The sequence below is a fragment of the Syngnathus floridae genome, chromosome 1, assembly GCF_059516105.1.
Source record: "Syngnathus floridae isolate MCC-2025c chromosome 1, RoL_Sflo_1.0, whole genome shotgun sequence".
Classification (NCBI taxonomy): domain Eukaryota; kingdom Metazoa; phylum Chordata; class Actinopteri; order Syngnathiformes; family Syngnathidae; genus Syngnathus; species Syngnathus floridae.
In genome coordinates, this window is record NC_142413.1 from 27,538,393 (window position 1) to 27,558,117 (window position 19,725).

At 47.2% G+C, this 19,725-nt stretch overlaps 2 protein-coding genes across 10 annotated transcripts in view; both read right to left on the minus strand.

The window, feature by feature from the left end:
- LOC148404767 (janus kinase and microtubule-interacting protein 3-like) overlaps nt 1–14,929 on the minus strand; it is a 105,552-nt gene extending 90,623 nt beyond the window's left edge. For 6 of the 9 annotated variants that reach the window (XM_088392480.1, XM_088392372.1, XM_088392352.1 and 3 more), the window contains exons 1-3: nt 14,633–14,929; nt 12,473–12,643; nt 12,272–12,349 (exon numbers count right to left, since the gene is read on the minus strand). The gene's annotated coding sequence lies outside the window, so the exon portion shown is untranslated. The remainder of the gene's footprint in view (nt 1–12,271; nt 12,350–12,472; nt 12,644–14,632) is intronic. The other 3 variants (XM_088392378.1, XM_088392361.1, XM_088392507.1) reach the window with 2 other exon arrangements.
- LOC148404772 (janus kinase and microtubule-interacting protein 3-like) lies at nt 1,320–18,795 on the minus strand. Its single transcript, XM_088392683.1, has 18 exons — nt 18,695–18,795; nt 18,438–18,550; nt 18,250–18,356; nt 17,961–18,023; nt 17,776–17,874; nt 17,451–17,690; nt 17,271–17,336; nt 17,141–17,209; nt 16,987–17,064; nt 16,697–16,930; nt 14,409–14,455; nt 14,208–14,285; nt 10,325–10,413; nt 3,672–3,701; nt 3,314–3,481; nt 3,125–3,201; nt 2,481–2,657; nt 1,320–2,333 (listed from the first exon to the last, which is right to left on the minus strand). The coding sequence occupies exons 3-13, from the start codon at nt 18,316–18,318 to the stop codon at nt 10,368–10,370; spliced, it is 1,089 nt and encodes a 362-aa protein (XP_088248809.1). The 5' UTR covers nt 18,319–18,356; nt 18,438–18,550; nt 18,695–18,795; the 3' UTR covers nt 1,320–2,333; nt 2,481–2,657; nt 3,125–3,201; nt 3,314–3,481; nt 3,672–3,701; nt 10,325–10,367.
- Between the last annotated feature and the right edge of the window lie 930 nt (nt 18,796–19,725).

Sequence of the window (19,725 nt, forward strand, 5' to 3'; positions counted from 1 at the left end):
TTCAGTGCAGCGTAATGTTGTTCAGTGCGGCATGGTGTTGTTCAGTGCGGAATGGTGTTGTTCAATGCGGGATCGTGTTGTTCAGTGCGGCATGGTGTTGTTCAGTGTGGCATGGTGTTGTTCAGTGCGGCATAGTGTTGTTCAGTGCGGCATGGTGTTGTTCAGTGCGGCATGGTGTTGTTCAGTGCGGCATGGTGTTGTTCAGTGCGGCATGGTGTTGTTCAGTGCGGCATAGTGTTGTCCAGTGCGCCATAATGTTGTTCAGTGCGGCATGGTGTTGTTCAGTGCGGGATGGTGTTGTTCAGTGCGGCATGGTGTTGTTCAATGCGGCATGGTGTTGTTCAGTTCGGGATGGTGTTGTTCAGTGCAGGATGGTGTTGTTCAGTGCGGCATGGTGTTGTTCAGTGCGGCATGGTGTTGTTCAGTGCGGCATGGTGTTGTTCAGTGCGGAATGGTGTTGTTCAGTGCGGCATGGTGTTGTTCAGTGCGGGATGGTGTTGTTCAATGCGGGATCGTGTTGTTCAGTGCGGGGTGGTGTTGTTCAGTGCAGGATGGTGTTGTTCAGTGCAGGATGGTGTTGTTCAGTGCGGCATGGTGTTGTTCAATGCAGGATCGTGTTGTTCAGTGCAGCATAATGTTGTTCAGTGCAGCATGGTGTTGTTCAGTGCGGCATGGTGTTGTTCAATGCGGCATGGTGTTCAGTGCGGGATGGTGTTGTTCAGTGCGGCATGGTGTTTTTCAGTGCGGCATAATGTTGTTCAGTGCAGCATGGTGTTGTTCAGTGCGGCATGGTGTTGTTCAGTGCGACATAATGTTGTTCAGTGCGGCATAATGTTGTTCAGTGCGGCATGGTGTTGTTCAGTGCGGCATGGTGTTGTTCAGTGCGGCATGGTGTTGTTCAGTGCGGCATGGTGTTGTTCAGTGCAGGATGGTGTTGTTCAGTGCAGGATGGTGTTGTTCAATGCGGCATGGTGTTGTTCAGTGCGGGATGGTGTTGTTCAGTGCAGGATGGTGTTGTTCAGTGCGGCATAATGTTGTCCAGTGCGCCATAATGTTGTTCAGTGCGGCATGGTGCTGTTCAGTGCGGGATGGTGTTGTTCAGTGCGGCATGGTGTTGTTCAATGCGGCATGGTGTTGTTCAGTGCGGGATGGTGTTGTTCAGTGCAGGATGGTGTTGTTCAGTGCGGCATGGTGTTGTTCAATGCGGCATGGTGTTGTTCAGTGCGGGATGGTGTTGTTCAGTGCGGCATGGTGTTGTTCAGTGCGGCATAATGTTGTTCAGTGCGGCATGGTGTTGTTCAGTGCGGCATGGTGTTGTTCAGTGCGGCATGGTGTTGTTCAGTGCGGAATGGTGTTGTTCAGTGCGGCATGGTGTTGTTCAGTGCGGGATGGTGTTGTTCAATGCGGGATCGTGTTGTTCAGTGCTGGGTGGTGTTGTTCAGTGCAGGATGGTGTTGTTCAGTGCAGGATGGTGTTGTTCAGTGCGGCATGGTGTTGTTCAATGCAGGATCGTGTTGTTCAGTGCAGCATAATGTTGTTCAGTGCAGCATGGTGTTGTTCAGTGCGGCATGGTGTTGTTCAATGCGGCATGGTGTTGTTCAGTGCGGGATGGTGTTGTTCAGTGCGGCATGGTGTTTTTCAGTGCGGCATAATGTTGTTCAGTGCAGCATGGTGTTGTTCAGTGCGGCATGGTGTTGTTCAGTGCGTCATAATGTTGTTCAGTGCGGCATAATGTTGTTCAGTGCGGCATGGTGTTGTTCAGTGCGGCATGGTGTTGTTCAGTGCGGCATGGTGTTGTTCAGTGCGGCATGGTGTTCAGTGCAGGATGGTGTTGTTCAGTGCAGGATGGTGTTGTTCAATGCGGCATGGTGTTGTTCAGTGCGGGATGGTGTTGTTCAGTGCAGGATGGTGTTGTTCAGTGCGGCATGGTGTTGTTCAATGCAGGATCGTGTTGTTCAGTGCAGCATAATGTTGTTCAGTGCGGCATTCTACCATCTACCATTTAGAAAGTCAGCATCAACTACACCCACCGGGGGGGGGGGAGAGTGAGTTGTAGTCTGTAATCGCCCGTATGCCTTGCCACATACTCCTGATGTTTTTGACGTCGTGGAAACGATCCTGAAATTTTCGACTGCGGTCTATCTTCGCTATCCTGATGGCACGGTTCAAGTTGGCTCTCGCTGTCCTCAGTGTCTCCTTGTCGCCAGACTTGAAGGCAGAGTTCCGCGCTCGTAGCGTTTGACGTACCTCCTCAGTCATCCAGGGTCGTTGGTTGCCCCGGGTGATGATATTCTTAGTGGTGCTGACGTCCTCGGTGCATTTGTTGATGTAGGCTGACACAGTCATGGCACACGCATGTCTAATCTACATCGGGAAAACTGGGAGGGAGGGAGGGAGGGAGGGAGGGAGGGAGGGAGGGAGGGAGGCAGGCAGGGAGGCAGGCAGGGAGGCAGGCAGTGTCTGTCTGTTGAGGTTTTCACCTTGTTCTTCTCCTGCTGAAGTTCCAACTGGACGTCCATCAGTTTGGTTCTCAGCTCGTCATTGGCGGCCTGAAGGGCGTCCGTTCGCTCCGCCTTGGCCCGCCCTGCCGGAGCTCGTTTGGACATCTCTTACTCGAGTCTCGCCCGGTCGTCAGTCAGAGATCACAACATTTGTACCTGGAGAGCACAAACGCAGCGCTGTTTTCCACTGGCTTCGAACTCAACTTCAATCGGTACCGTAACTTACAACATCATAAACATAGAACTAGCTTGACTTATTCATTGAATAAATGCATTTGGTTCCTCAAAACTGCATCACGCAACATAGCGTGACCGAGACGGCCGTTATCCACCTGCGTGAAGTTATTTGGTGAAATGAATGAGATGTTTAAGACACCATCGTTCTGTCTCTATGTAGATGAAGGGAAATAATCGATTGCTGAAGGTCCAAAGGTGTTGTGATAAACAAATAAACATATTAGTGATTAGTGACATATTTGTGATAAACATATTAGGCAGGATAATCACATATGTTAACTTGACTGCCCACACTGTATTTATTTATGGTTATTTGTTAAATCGAGTACTGTTAGACATGAAATAGGAAGTGTTTAACATAAATGGAAGACGAAAGGGGTACTCACCATTGTAGCTCCTGCTGGTCAATGATACGAGCCTCTTCTTGCAGTGGAAAACATACAGCCAACAAACACCGTGGAACCTAAAGGAATGAAATTAAACATTAACATTTAGCCTCAACCAACATTCACAGATACAACGCAACGCAAACTACACAAACGTAAATCTTTTTAAACACAATGAGTTGTACTTACCGTGTACGCTCTAGACGGTCCACTGGCAAGCAGAAAATAAAGATATTTCTGTTGATAATCGTCGTGTTTGTATCCGGTGTCTCGCTCAAGGCCAGTGCGCCCACAGATTTGAATTTTGGCGAGAGTTCAGCCTATTGACGTCATTTCCGCGGTGTAATACCCGCATATCTGAAACGGCAAAGTTAAGAGTAGAGTTAAATAAAGTTTTTAGTCAACGCAATAATTTACAACCGTTGACCAGTCGAAATAATCGTCGAAATTTGGCGTCTGTGGCTGGAAGCAGACGCCGAGTTCGACATTCCTCCCAAACGCCACACTCCCTCGCTTTTCAGGGCTAAAAAAAACCAGTTGTAATTACCTTGTACGCTCTAGACGGTCAAGTTGCAAGCTGAAAACAAAAATATTTGCCTTGTTAGTCATCGTGTTACTAACCGCTGTGTCTTGTTTGCCAGAATTGCCGCTTTCCTACTTCCTGTTGCAAGCCACGCCCACGGATTATAATTTTGCCGTGAGTTCCGCCTATTGACGTCATGTCCGCGTCACATGACTGCGACGTAATATTATCTAAAACTGTTTGTGCGGTATTGTGTTGTTCTGTGCGGTATTGTGTTATTCTGTGCGGCGTCGTGTTGTTCTGTGCGGCGTCGTGTTGTTCAGTGCGACGTCGTGTTGTTCAGTGCGGCATGGTGTTGTTCAGTGCGGCATGGTGTTGTTCAGTGCGGCATGGTGTTGTTCAGTGCGGCATAATGTTGTTCAGTGCGGCATAATGTTGTTCAGTGCGGCATAATGTTGTTCAGTGCGGCATGGTGTTGTTCAGTGCGGCATGGTGTTGTTCAGTGCGGCATAATGTTGTTCAGTGCGGCATGGTGTTGTTCAGTGCGGGATGGTGTTGTTCAGTGCAGGATGGTGTTGTTCAGTGCAAGATGGTGTTGTTCAGTGCGGCATGGTGTTGTTCAGTGCGGAATGGTGTTGTTCAGTGCGGCATGGTGTTGTTCAGTCGGGGATGGTGTTGTTCAATGCAGGATCGTGTTGTTCAGTGCGGGGTGGTGTTGTTCAGTGCGGGATGGTGTTGTTCAGTGCGGCATGGTGTTGTTGAATGCGGCATGGTGTTGTTCAGTGCGGGATGGTGTTGTTCATTGCGGCATGGTGTTGTTCAGTGCGGCATGGTGTTGTTCAGTGCGGCATGGTGTTGTTCAGTGCGGCATGGTGTTGTTCAGTGCGGCATAATGTTGTTCAGTGCGGCATGGTGTTGTTCAGTGTGGAAAGGTGTTCAGTGCAGGATGGTGTTGTTCAGTGCGGCATGGTGTTGTTCAATGCAGGATCGTGTTGTTCAGTGCAGCATAATGTTGTTCAGTGCAGCATGGTGTTGTTCAGTGCGGCATGGTGTTGTTCAGTGCGGCATGGTGTTCGCTGCGGGATGGTGTTGTTCAATGCGGGATCGTATTGTTCAGTGCGGCATAATGTTGTTCAGTGCAGCATGGTGTTGTTCAGTGCGGCATGGTGTTGTTCAGTGCGACATAATGTTGTTTAGTGCGGCATAATGTTGTTCAGTGCGGCATAATGTTGTTCAGTGCGGCATGGTGTTGTTCAGTGCGGCATGGTGTTGTTCAGTGCGGCATGGTGTTGTTCAGTGCAGGATGGTGTTGTTCAATGCGGCATGGTGTTGTTCAATGCGGCATGGTGTTGTTCAGTGCGGGATGGTGTTGTTCAGTGCAGGATGGTGTTGTTCAGTGCGGCATGGTGTTGTTCAGTGCGGCATGGTGTTGTTCAGTGCGGGATGGTGTTGTTCAGTGCGGCATGGTGTTGTTCAGTGCAGCGTAATGTTGTTCAGTGCGGCATGGTGTTGTTCAGTGCGGAATGGTGTTGTTCAATGCGGGATCGTGTTGTTCAGTGCGGCATGGTGTTGTTCAGTGTGGCATGGTGTTGTTCAGTGCGGCATAGTGTTGTTCAGTGCGGCATGGTGTTGTTCAGTGCGGCATGGTGTTGTTCAGTGCGGCATGGTGTTGTTCAGTGCGGCATGGTGTTGTTCAGTGCGGCATAGTGTTGTCCAGTGCGCCATAATGTTGTTCAGTGCGGCATGGTGTTGTTCAGTGCGGGATGGTGTTGTTCAGTGCGGCATGGTGTTGTTCAATGCGGCATGGTGTTGTTCAGTTCGGGATGGTGTTGTTCAGTGCAGGATGGTGTTGTTCAGTGCGGCATGGTGTTGTTCAGTGCGGCATGGTGTTGTTCAGTGCGGCATGGTGTTGTTCAGTGCGGAATGGTGTTGTTCAGTGCGGCATGGTGTTGTTCAGTGCGGGATGGTGTTGTTCAATGCGGGATCGTGTTGTTCAGTGCGGGGTGGTGTTGTTCAGTGCAGGATGGTGTTGTTCAGTGCAGGATGGTGTTGTTCAGTGCGGCATGGTGTTGTTCAATGCAGGATCGTGTTGTTCAGTGCAGCATAATGTTGTTCAGTGCAGCATGGTGTTGTTCAGTGCGGCATGGTGTTGTTCAATGCGGCATGGTGTTCAGTGCGGGATGGTGTTGTTCAGTGCGGCATGGTGTTTTTCAGTGCGGCATAATGTTGTTCAGTGCAGCATGGTGTTGTTCAGTGCGGCATGGTGTTGTTCAGTGCGACATAATGTTGTTCAGTGCGGCATAATGTTGTTCAGTGCGGCATGGTGTTGTTCAGTGCGGCATGGTGTTGTTCAGTGCGGCATGGTGTTGTTCAGTGCGGCATGGTGTTGTTCAGTGCAGGATGGTGTTGTTCAGTGCAGGATGGTGTTGTTCAATGCGGCATGGTGTTGTTCAGTGCGGGATGGTGTTGTTCAGTGCAGGATGGTGTTGTTCAGTGCGGCATAATGTTGTCCAGTGCGCCATAATGTTGTTCAGTGCGGCATGGTGCTGTTCAGTGCGGGATGGTGTTGTTCAGTGCGGCATGGTGTTGTTCAATGCGGCATGGTGTTGTTCAGTGCGGGATGGTGTTGTTCAGTGCAGGATGGTGTTGTTCAGTGCGGCATGGTGTTGTTCAATGCGGCATGGTGTTGTTCAGTGCGGGATGGTGTTGTTCAGTGCGGCATGGTGTTGTTCAGTGCGGCATAATGTTGTTCAGTGCGGCATGGTGTTGTTCAGTGCGGCATGGTGTTGTTCAGTGCGGCATGGTGTTGTTCAGTGCGGCATGGTGTTGTTCAGTGCGGCATGGTGTTGTTCAGTGCGGCATAATGTTGTTCAGTGCGGCATGGTGTTGTTCAGTGCGGGATGGTGTTGTTCAGTGCAGGATGGTGTTGTTCAGTGCAAGATGGTGTTGTTCAGTGCGGCATGGTGTTGTTCAGTGCGGAATGGTGTTGTTCAGTGCGGCATGGTGTTGTTCAGTCGGGGATGGTGTTGTTCAATGCAGGATCGTGTTGTTCAGTGCGGGGTGGTGTTGTTCAGTGCGGGATGGTGTTGTTCAGTGCGGCATGGTGTTGTTGAATGCGGCATGGTGTTGTTCAGTGCGGGATGGTGTTGTTCATTGCGGCATGGTGTTGTTCAGTGCGGCATGGTGTTGTTCAGTGCGGCATGGTGTTGTTCAGTGCGGCATGGTGTTGTTCAGTGCGGCATAATGTTGTTCAGTGCGGCATGGTGTTGTTCAGTGTGGAAAGGTGTTCAGTGCAGGATGGTGTTGTTCAGTGCGGCATGGTGTTGTTCAATGCAGGATCGTGTTGTTCAGTGCAGCATAATGTTGTTCAGTGCAGCATGGTGTTGTTCAGTGCGGCATGGTGTTGTTCAGTGCGGCATGGTGTTCGCTGCGGGATGGTGTTGTTCAATGCGGGATCGTATTGTTCAGTGCGGCATAATGTTGTTCAGTGCAGCATGGTGTTGTTCAGTGCGGCATGGTGTTGTTCAGTGCGACATAATGTTGTTTAGTGCGGCATAATGTTGTTCAGTGCGGCATAATGTTGTTCAGTGCGGCATGGTGTTGTTCAGTGCGGCATGGTGTTGTTCAGTGCGGCATGGTGTTGTTCAGTGCAGGATGGTGTTGTTCAATGCGGCATGGTGTTGTTCAATGCGGCATGGTGTTGTTCAGTGCGGGATGGTGTTGTTCAGTGCAGGATGGTGTTGTTCAGTGCGGCATGGTGTTGTTCAGTGCGGCATGGTGTTGTTCAGTGCGGGATGGTGTTGTTCAGTGCGGCATGGTGTTGTTCAGTGCAGCGTAATGTTGTTCAGTGCGGCATGGTGTTGTTCAGTGCGGAATGGTGTTGTTCAATGCGGGATCGTGTTGTTCAGTGCGGCATGGTGTTGTTCAGTGTGGCATGGTGTTGTTCAGTGCGGCATAGTGTTGTTCAGTGCGGCATGGTGTTGTTCAGTGCGGCATGGTGTTGTTCAGTGCGGCATGGTGTTGTTCAGTGCGGCATGGTGTTGTTCAGTGCGGCATAGTGTTGTCCAGTGCGCCATAATGTTGTTCAGTGCGGCATGGTGTTGTTCAGTGCGGGATGGTGTTGTTCAGTGCGGCATGGTGTTGTTCAATGCGGCATGGTGTTGTTCAGTTCGGGATGGTGTTGTTCAGTGCGGCATGGTGTTGTTCAGTGCGGCATAATGTTTTTCAGTGCGGCATGGTGTTGTTCAGTGCGGCATGGTGTTGTTCAGTGCGGCATGGTGTTGTTCAGTGCGGAATGGTGTTGTTCAGTGCGGCATGGTGTTGTTCAGTGCGGCATGGTGTTGTTCAGTGCGGGGTGGTGTTGTTCAGTGCAGGATGGTGTTGTTCAGTGCAGGATGGTGTTGTTCAGTGCGGCATGGTGTTGTTCAATGCAGGATCGTGTTGTTCAGTGCAGCATAATGTTGTTCAGTGCAGCATGGTGTTGTTCAGTGCGGCATGGTGTTGTTCAATGCGGCATGGTGTTCAGTGCGGGATGGTGTTGTTCAGTGCGGCATGGTGTTTTTCAGTGCGGCATAATGTTGTTCAGTGCAGCATGGTGTTGTTCAGTGCGGCATGGTGTTGTTCAGTGCGACATAATGTTGTTCAGTGCGGCATAATGTTGTTCAGTGCGGCATGGTGTTGTTCAGTGCGGCATGGTGTTGTTCAGTGCGGCATGGTGTTGTTCAGTGCGGCATGGTGTTGTTCAGTGCAGGATGGTGTTGTTCAGTGCAGGATGGTGTTGTTCAATGCGGCATGGTGTTGTTCAGTGCGGGATGGTGTTGTTCAGTGCAGGATGGTGTTGTTCAGTGCGGCATAATGTTGTCCAGTGCGCCATAATGTTGTTCAGTGCGGCATGGTGCTGTTCAGTGCGGGATGGTGTTGTTCAGTGCGGCATGGTGTTGTTCAATGCGGCATGGTGTTGTTCAGTGCGGGATGGTGTTGTTCAGTGCAGGATGGTGTTGTTCAGTGCGGCATGGTGTTGTTCAATGCGGCATGGTGTTGTTCAGTGCGGGATGGTGTTGTTCAGTGCGGCATGGTGTTGTTCAGTGCGGCATAATGTTGTTCAGTGCGGCATGGTGTTGTTCAGTGCGGCATGGTGTTGTTCAGTGCGGCATGGTGTTGTTCAGTGCGGAATGGTGTTGTTCAGTGCGGCATGGTGTTGTTCAGTGCGGGATGGTGTTGTTCAATGCGGGATCGTGTTGTTCAGTGCTGGGTGGTGTTGTTCAGTGCAGGATGGTGTTGTTCAGTGCAGGATGGTGTTGTTCAGTGCGGCATGGTGTTGTTCAATGCAGGATCGTGTTGTTCAGTGCAGCATAATGTTGTTCAGTGCAGCATGGTGTTGTTCAGTGCGGCATGGTGTTGTTCAATGCGGCATGGTGTTGTTCAGTGCGGGATGGTGTTGTTCAGTGCGGCATGGTGTTGTTCAGTGCGGCATGGAGTTGTTCAGTGCGGCATGGTGTTGTTCAGTGCGGCATGGTGTTGTTCATTTCGGCATAATGTTGTTCAGTGCGGCATAATGTTGTTTAGTGCGGCATGGTGTTGTTCAGTGCGGGATGGTGTTGTTCAGTGCGTTATAATGTTGTTCAGTGCGGCATGGTGTTGTTCAGTGCGGCATGGTGTTGTTCAGTGCGGCATGGTGTTGTTCAGTGCGGCATAATGTTGTTCAGTGCGGCATAATGTTTTTCAGTGCGGCATGGTGTTGTTCAGTGCGGGATGGTGTTGTTCAGTGCGGGATGGTGTTGTTCAGTGCGGCATGGTGTTCAATGCGGAATGGTGTTGTTCAGTGCAGGATGGTGTTGTTCAGTGCGGCATGGTGTTGTTCAGTGCGGCATAATGTTGTTCAGTGCGGCATGGTGTTGTTCAGTGCGGCATGGTGTTGTTCAGTGCGTAATGGTGTTGTTCAGTGCGGCATGGTGTTGTTCAGTGCGGCATAATGTTGTTCAGTGCGGCATGGTGTTGTTCAGTGCGGCATGGTGTTGTTCAGTGCGGCATAATGTTCAGTGCGGCATAATGTTGTTCAGTGCGGCATGGTGTTGTTCAGTGCGGGATGGTGTTGTTCAGTGCAGGATGGTGTTGTTCAGTGCGGCATGGTGTTCAGTGCGGGATGGTGTCTTTCAGTGCGGCATGGTGTCGTTCAGTGCGGCATGGTGTCTTTCAGTGCGGCATGGTGTCGTTCAGTGAGGCATGGTGTTGTTCAGTGCGGCATGGTGTTATTTAGTGCGGCATGGTGTTGTTCAGTGCGGGATGGTGTTGTTCAGTGTGGCATGGTGTTCAGTGCGGCATGGTGTTGTTCAGTGCGGTATCGTGTTGTTCAGTGCGGTATCGTGTTTCTCAGTGCGGTATCGTGTTGTTCAGTGCAGTATCGTTGTGTTGTTCGTATTGTGTTGTGTTGTTCGTAATGTGTTGTGTTGTTCGTATTGTGTTGTGGTCTTCGTATTGTGTTGTGTTGTTCGTATTGTGTTGTGTTGTTCGTATTGTGTTGTGTTGTTCGTATTGTGTTGTTCATATTGTGTTGAGTTGTTCGTATTGTGTTTTGTTGTTCGTATTGTGTTGCCTTTAACACTTAGCCTCTAACACTTAGCCTCTAACACTTAGCCTCTAGCATCTAGAAGGTAAATAAATAGGAAGGAAGGACTCACCGGTGACGTCTTCGCCCACGTCCAAGCGTTGTACTTTGTATTTTCATCCTTCTGACAGTGGAAAACATAGCCAACAAACACCGTGGAACCTAAACGAATGAAAGAAAACTATCATTTGGCCACAACCAACATTCACAGATACAACACAATGTGACGTGCGGGGTTGAGGTTAAAGGTTGAGTGAAGGGCCCTCGTTTTAAACTACTTTTTTGAAAAGGATTGGGAACAAGTAAGACGTATTTAATTTATTTAATGGGAAGTAGTAAGAGCTATTGAATTTAATCTATGTATTATATTCTATTGTATTGTATTCTGTTGTATTCTTTTGGATTGTATTCACACTAACCCCACTAAAACTTCAGCCCACAAAAACTCGCCTCTGGCGCCTAGCCTCTGGCACTTAGCCTCTAACACTTAGCCTTTAACACTTAGCCTTTAACACTTAGCCTTTAACACTTAGCCTTTAACACTTAGCCTAGAAGGTGAATAAATAGGGTTAAAGGTTGAGTGAAGGGACCTCGTTTTAAACTACTTTTTTGAAAAGGAGTGGGAACAAGTAAGACGTATTTAATTTATTTAATGGGAAGTAGTAAGACTTATTAAATTTATTTAATCTACTTTTCTTCCCAGGCAAAATTTGATGTGCTGCAATTCCAAATTTCCAAAGTGAATGAAGGAATGAAGTCCTTTAAATTATGATTTTGTATAAATACTAGGCATTAACACAAAATCGACGGCACAAAATGGGCAGACTTTACTTGTTTGAAAAGGGCTGGTTACAAGACAGACTTTTTTAATTTATTTAATGGGAAGAAGACTTATTTAGTTTAATTGATCTATTTTTGTTCCCTGGCAAAATTCGATTTGCTGCAATTCCAAATTTCCAAAGTGAATGAAGGAAAGAAGTCGTTTAAATTATGATTTTGTTTAAATACTAGGCATAGACACAAAATCTACGGCACAAAATGGGCAGACTTTACTTGTTTGAAGAGGACTGGTTACAAGACAGACTTTTCTGATTTATTTAATGGGAAGAAGACTTATTTAGTTTATTTAATCTATTTTTGTTCCCTGGCAAAATTGGATTTGCTGAAATTGTATTTTGCCAAATCTTGCCTTGAGACCTGATAGGAAGTATTAAACGCTTAGTTAAATCAATACAAGTTGGTAATAAGAGCGAGTAATGTTGGTTGAACCGATGAATGAAGGTTGAAAGCAATTTAAATTATGACTTTGTATAAATACTAGATATTAACAGAACATCTACTGCGCAAAATGGGCAGAGTTTACTTGTTTGAGAAGGAGTGGTTTATTCAAAACTAAGATTTATTTAATCTGTTTGTTCCCAGGCAAAATTGGATGTGATGCAATTCCAAATTTCACCACATGATGGTGCCCAATTTTGACTTCATAGGACATATTAAACACTTAGCTTGTTATTATGTTCAAGGTAATCAGATTTGTTTATTATTCTAATGGCCTCTTCAAAACTATTCTGGATTACTACTTTGGATCTATTCTACATTACTTGGCAACAACATACTCTGTAACAGATTAGGCAGTATAATCATATATGTTAACTTGAGAGTGCCCACACTCAATCTACTTATCGTGATGTGTTAAATCAATTACTGTCAGACATTATTTGTCTGATAATCTACCAAATCTTTGAATTGAAGAATTTGTGATTTAATTAATAGCTTGTTGTTATGTTCAGGGTAATCAGACTTGTATATAATTCTAATGGCCTTCTTTTGAAAACTATTCTGAATTACAACTTTGGATCTTATATTACTTTGCAACAATCTACTCGGTGACAGATTAGGCAGTATAATCACATATGTTAACTTCAGTGCCCACACTGTATTTATTTATGGTTATTTGTTAAATCAAGTACTGTTACACATGAAATAGGAAGTGTTTAACATAAATGTTATGGCTACTCACCATTGTAGCTCGCTCCTGGTCAATGATACGAGCCTCTTCTTGCAGTGGAAAACTTGCAGCCAACAAACACCGTGGAACCTAAAGGAATGAAATTAAACATTAACATTTCGCCTCGACCAATTTTCACACGTACAACGCAACGCGGCTACACTTCTGCTATTACAAACGTAAATCTCCTTAAACACAATGAGTGTTACTTACCGTGTATGCTCTAGACGGTCCAGTTGCAAGCAGAAAATAAAGATATTTCCGTTGATAATCGTCGCTGCTCAGTGGCTCACGGCCATCGCGCCAACAGATTTGAATTTTGGCGGAGGTTCGGGCAATTACGTCATATCCGCGGCACATGACTGCGACGTAATAGCCGCTTATCTGAAACGGCAGTTAAAAGTAGAGTTACATCAAATTTTCTTGGAACCTAAACGAATGAAAGAAAACTATCATTTGGCCACAACCAACATTCACAGATACAACACAACGTGCGGGGTTGAGGTTAAAGATTGAGTGAAGGGCCCTCGTTTTAAACTACTGTTTTGAAAAGGAGTGGGAACAAGTAAGACGTATTTAATTTATTTAATGGGAAGTAGTAAGACTTATTAAATTTATTTAATCTACTTTTCTTCCCAGGCAAAATTTGATGTGCTGCAATTCCGAATTTCCAAAGTGAATGAAGGAATGAAGTCCTTTAAATTATGATTTTGTATAAATACTAGGCATTAACACAAAATCGACGGCACAAAATGGGCAGACTTTACTTGTTTGAAAAGGACTGGTTACAAGACAGACTTTTTTAATTTATTTAATGGGAAGAAGACTTATTTAGTTTAATTGATCTATTTTTGTTCCCTGGCAAAATTCGATTTGCTGCAATTCCAAATTTCCAAAGTGAATGAAGGAAAGAAGTCGTTTAAATTATGATTTTGTTTAAATACTAGGCATAGACACAAAATCTACGGCACAAAATGGGCAGACTTTACTTGTTTGAAGAGGACTGGTTACAAGACAGACTTTTCTGATTTATTTAATGGGAAGAGGACTTATTTAGTTTATTTAATCTATTTTTGTTCCCTGGCAAAATTGGATTTGCTGAAATTGTATTTTGCCAAATCTCGATTTGAGACCTGATAGGAAGTATTAAACGCTTAGTTAAATCAATACAAGTTGGTAATAAGAGCGAGTAATGTTGGTTGAACCGATGAATGAAGGTTGAAAGCAATTTAAATTATGACTTTGTATAAATACTAGATATTAACAGAACATCTACTGCGCAAAATGGGCAGAGTTTACTTGTTTGAGAAGGAGTGGCTTATTCAAAACTAAGATTTATGTAATCTGTTTGTTCCCAGGCAAAATTGGATGTGATGCCATTCCAAATTTCACCACATGATGGTGCCCAATTTTGACTTCATAGGACATATTAAACACTTAGCTTGTTATTATGTTCAAGGTAATCAGATTTGTTTATCATTCTAATGGCCTCTTCAAAACTATTCTGGATTACTACTTTGGATCTATTCTACATTACTTGGCAACAACATACTCTGTAACAGATTAGGCAGTATAATCACATATGTTAACTTGAGAGTGCCCACACTCAATCTACTTATCGTGATGTGTTAAATCAATTACTGTTAGACATTATTTGTCTGATAATCTACCAAATCTTTGAATTGAAGAATTTGTGATTTAATTAATAGCTTGTTCAGGGTAATCAGACTTGTATATAATTCTAATGGCCTTCTTTTGAAAACTATTCTGAATTACAACTTTGGATCTTATATTACTTTGCAACAATCTACTCGGTGACAGATTAGGCAGTATAATCACATATGTTAACTTCAGTGCCCACACTGTATTTATTTATGGTTATTTGTTAAATCAAGTACTGTTAGACATGAAATAGGAAGTGTTTAACATAAATGTTATGGCTACTCACCATTGTAGCTCGCTCCTGGTCAATGATATGAGCCTCTTCTTGCAGTGGAAAACTTGCAGCCAACAAACACCGTGGAACCTAAAGGAATGAAATTAAACATTAACATTTCGCCTGGACCAACATTCACACGTACAACGCAACGCGGCTACACTTCTGCTATTACAAACGTAAATCTCCTTAAACACAACGAGTGTTACTTACCGTGTACGCTCTAGGCAAAATTGGATGTGATGCAATTCCAAATCTATCTGAAACGGCAGTTAAAAGTAGAGTTACATCAAGTTTTCTTTTTTAATCAACACAATCATTTACAACCGTTGACCAGAAAGAATCGTCGAAATTCGACGTCCCCCACAAACGCCACGCTCACTCGCTTTTCAGGGCAACAAAAGTACTTCTTTTTAAAAACGATGAGTTGTACTTACCGTGTACGCTCTGGACGGTCCAGTTGCAAGCAGAAAATAAAAATATTTCTCTTGTTAGTCGTATGTTACCATCCGCTGTGTCTTTGTCAACATCGCCGCCATTTTCCTACTTCCTGCTGCGAGCCACGCCCACGGATTTAAATTTGGGCGGAAGCTCTTTCCATTGGCGTCGTTTTCGCGTATAGCAAATCCGATTGGTTGGGAAGGGGGCACGGTTATGCAGCCGAGGGGTCCTGTGATCGGTGGGATGTAAAGTAGGCGTCGACGTCACGTCCGCGTCACGTGACCACGACGTGGTAGACGTCATATAGCAACCGCTGTTTTGTTTAGTAGACTTACAGTTGTTATGCATTGACATAATGGCGCACACACCAAATAGATTTAAATAAATTAAATAATTCTTCTGCCCACTCTCTTTTAAACAAGTTAACTCTCCCCGCGGATTTGAATTCCGGCGAAAGTTACGCCCATCGACGTCACGTATGTCACGTGACCACGACGTGGCAGATGTCATATAGCAACCGCTGTTTTGTTTAGTAGATTTACAGTTGTTATGCATTGGCATAATGGTGTGCACTCAAAATAGATTTAAATAAATTAAATATTTCTTCTGCCCACTCCCTTTTAAACAAGTTAACTCTGCCCACGTCCATTGACGTCTTGTCTGCGTCACGTGACCACGACGTAGCGACGTCATATAGTAACCGCTGTTTTGATCAGTAGACTTACAGTTATTATGCGTTGACATAATGGCGCACTGGTTAGCATGGCCACCTCTTAAGCATGATGTTGCGGGTTCGACGCCTGATCAATGTTAGCATGGAGTGAGCTGAAGTGCATGGCGCTGAAGATTTGAATCTTTGAAATGCGCTGAGGTCTGACATATCAGGCAGAATGGTTTGCCATCACGTTCAACAAAAAATAGAAACTTTCCCACTCTGATTAAAACGTCCTGTGTTCATCTACGTATTTTCGTTTTGCTGTGCATCTTTTCCCTGCCATTTCGAGAGCCCAATTGACACTCATAGTTTAAAGAAATGTGTTTGCCCATCCTACTTTGTGGAATTTCACCACATGCGCTTTTGACCAAAATACCAAATTGAACTCAAGTGAAGCCGACACGCACAACCCCCCCCACACACACACACACACAAATGTTGATATGAACATAAAAGAGCCGCATGCGGTTCGGGAGTTGCGGCTTGGCCAAACCTGTACTATACAACTTTATTTGTATAAAATTTTCACAACAGCTGTCACACAAACAAAGCGGGAAAAACCGAAGACGTGCGTGTTCCGCCCACGCTGGATTTATTTGCACCTTTGAAAAGACACCGTATTGCCGCAGATGTGGCAAAGAGTACTTTTGGGCATCTGAGACGGAAGGATGTCCAAAGCATCACGTCACCTGCTCTGGTAGGCATGGTGGTGGGACGTTGAGGTCAACCGCTTTGGGGTTGGCTGAATCTTTGATCGCAGGATGCCACACACTTGAAGACAGAAGCAGAAAAGCAGAGCTAAATGCAAAATGTACTCACCGGTGACTCCAATTTTTTTCCCCCCTGAAGAAACAGCTGGACGGGTGGCCCCGGCTGGCCAGTGGGACTCTTGTTATTCTGACCCTTTTTAGTGCGCGTTTGGGGCAACAACCGTTTTTTGTGGCGCTCTCTTCTGGTTCAAAAGTGCCCTGCATGTGAATTTGCTTTTCCTGCCTTCTGATTGGATGAGCGCCGGTGTGACGCGGTGCCTCTGTCACCGTGGCGGGGGGTATACGTTGGCATCGGAGCGTCTGCCAACGTCTGAGACCGGCTGGCAGTGTATCGGAGGTGTCGAGTGCGGTGCCGCTGGAGCTCACTCACCAGCTGGTGTTAGGGCCACAGAATGAAGGCCAAGGAGAAGAATAGAAAGAGAAACAGAAACTTCTCCTCCAATTGTTTGATTTGTCTCTTCTGAGCTTCGATGAATTCTTTCAGCTCTTTGTTCCTCTAGGACGGACAAATGGAAAGTGGCATTCAAAAGCCAGTAAGCGTGCAAGTAAGTGCCGGGCTGGCTTTGGGCCCTTACCTGTTGCGCGCTGTGCAGCAGATCCATTCTCTCTTGGAGGATGCAAGCGTCGCGCTCCCTCAACTCGCACATCAGGGCTCGCTTCCATTGGTCCACGGCGCTCCTAAGCTCTTCTCTCTGATCCGCCGTCAGCACGTCATTCACGCCAGCGTGGCTGGCTTTTTCGCCGTCCGTGGCGGGGCAGTCCCGCTGCGGTAGCGCCTCGTACAACATGGCCTCCAGCTCCAGGATCCTCTGGGCCGCAATCCTCGTCCATCAGTGGTCCGGCGGGAGATTTGAGGGCGGCTTACCTTATGAGCCTGGTCCATGGAACACTTCCTGAAGTCCAACTCTTCATCCAGGTAGCCCTTCTGCTTGCAGAACATATCCTAGCACAGCTCAAGGTCAGAATTGTTGGGGCACATTGCCGGAGTTCCCCTTGGCTGATGTCGCGTGTCTGTCTACCTTCTCACTTTCAATGTCCAACATCTTCTGTTGAAGTGCTGACTTGGTCACTTTGATGTATTCTAACCACTGAGGAAAGGCTGCTGTCACATAAGCAGAATGCGAGAGCGTGCGTGGACGTGCGCGTTACCTTCTCGGCTAGGGTGAGAAGGGTCCTGGCGTGAATCACGACCACCTGCTCCTCGTTGGTGAGATTCTGCAAGAGCCCAAAGGCACAGCGTCAACAAGCTTCTTTCAGCGCAAAGCCTTCCAAAAGTCACATTTGAGCCGCCGAGTCTCGTGGAGTGCGAACATAAGGAGTTCGACATACACTTACGGCGTTATAGCCCAGGATGTCCAGCTTCTTCATCAGATCACTGATGACGATGTCCGGGGGAAAGGCGCAAGGAGCAATGTAAGGTGTTCTGGGACCTCGGGTTAAGGTTAGGGTTGCGAGGGACGCCTTACGTACGCTCACGCCCTCGGCCTCGCAGTAGATCTGCAAAGGGCTGAGGCCGTCTGGGAAACGGACTTGCAGAAACTTCAAGACGGGGGAGCGCCACTCCCTCTCCTGAAAGGCAGAGGCATGCATCCGTCCGTCCGTCCGTCCGTCCGTCACATCTCTGGCCTCAACACGCTTGTGCGAGTCTTCCCACCTCCAGCTCCAGGATGCGGAACTCAAGCAGTTCGTTTTGGTCTCGGATATCCTGGATGTGCTCTTTCAGACGCGCTTCTTCCGCCTCCATCCGCCTGACCTGAAAAGACAGTCAGACCTCATCTGCGGGGCTTCCCGACAGGTGTGACGCCAAGCGACTCCGCCCAGCGCCTTTCTTTCCGTCACCTTTTCGGCCAACTGCTGATTGCTCTGACGCAGCAGCTGCTTCTCCTCCACCCACTTGACATTCTAGAAGAGACAAACGCGTGGACAGCTTTGGAATGTTGTGTCATTTTCATCCACAAATTCTTTGGTTGACTGGAAAATGACATTTGCTTTTCTCCGCATTTTCCCAGCCACGTTCGGGGGGGGGGGGGGGGGGGGGGGGGGTTGGTCCAGTAATGCCAGACGGATGAGTGACTGAAGAATGTAGCTATTTTGTCTGAGAAAAAGGTGTGCTCATTGATGAGCTTACCTGTCCTTGTTGCTTCAGCGCTGACTCCAGATCTGCTACTTTGCTTTGATAGTGACCCATTTCTACCATCAGCTTTTCTCTGGTCTGAAAGGAGGCTCCTCCTCCTCCTTTCAGACCAGAGAACACCCGAGGCTGGGTGAGAACGGGGAGGCTGCGACCCGGCCGGGGGTTGCGGGAAGGGGCGCCACCTTGATCTCCTTCTCGGCGTCGTAGTCCCCTTCGCTGGTCTGGGCTAGCAGAGCGTAGGCTCGTTGCAGCGCTTGATATTCTTGCGTCAGCTGGCGGTAGCGAAGCTCCGCCTCTTCATGCACACACCAATGCAACACAGCACTAGTACCAGAATCAGTCAGACCGGCGACAAAGCACCCGCGACGCAAAGACGAGTCCGATTCCAGGCTTAAGAGGAATGTTTGGTGCCAATACGCTGGCAGAAATGGCGGGCTACCTCTTCGGGTTCCGTGTCGGGGGTTCTGTCGGTGCGAAAAGACAAGGACGATCCGTCCGAGTCCACCAACACGTCTTCGTCGTAGCCGTAAAATGTTTCGATGACCTGCGGGCGCGGAAGCAAACATCTCTCTGAACAAACTGAAGCGACACCTCACGATGAATCGACGAGAGGAATGATAGCGAGAAAAAGGCCATTTCATCTTGCGCAACACCAAGCAGCCGCAAACAAACAGACTCACCTTGCAGGACCTCACGCTTTGTTCCTCCTCAGAGATTCTCGACGTCGGTATCGTAGCAGCAAATCTCTCTCCTGTCGACACAAATAATCCGCCTTTGAGATTCTTTGGATGCAAAGGGAACGAACGGCTCCGGCGCAGAAACAAACGCGACTCACAATGACATTTCTGACATGAGCTCCTGTCTCTAGAGCCTGAAAAACACGTCACCGGCGATGATTGGAGGGACGCTCGTCTTTTCCAAAAGTGACAACTACAGGGTGTGTCAGGGTTTTCCAGATGATCTTTATCGTATCATTATGTTGCTTTGACTTTGACTGCAACCTGTAATAAATAATATTATTTATCCCTTATTTATCCCTATCGCTTATCCCTTCCTACACAAAGTCGTAAAACACCCCTTGCTATGTTTTGACTAGAGGTCAAGGGCTTCCTCTATTCAATCCACTCTTACACCCACCCTGGTTCTCTTACCGTATTTGCCGGTGTATTGGTCGACCTTTTTCGATCCAAAATCGACCGAAAAAAATCGACCTCGACTTATACACCGAGTCATAAAATTTAACTTCGTATTCATCGCTTCAAATGTGATGGTAACCAAGGCCGTTTCTCATGCATCTCATTGTGCGTTGCACTTAGAAAATTTGAACCGGGCGGCGTGCGCGAGTGCGCGGCCCGCTGGAAGTCGAATGAGGCGCCGTGACCACCTCCGCGGTGCTTATAAACAGCCGATCCGCTCGGCGGGGGCTATTTTCGGCCACTTGGCTCGTGCGCACGGCCTCCCGGATGTGCC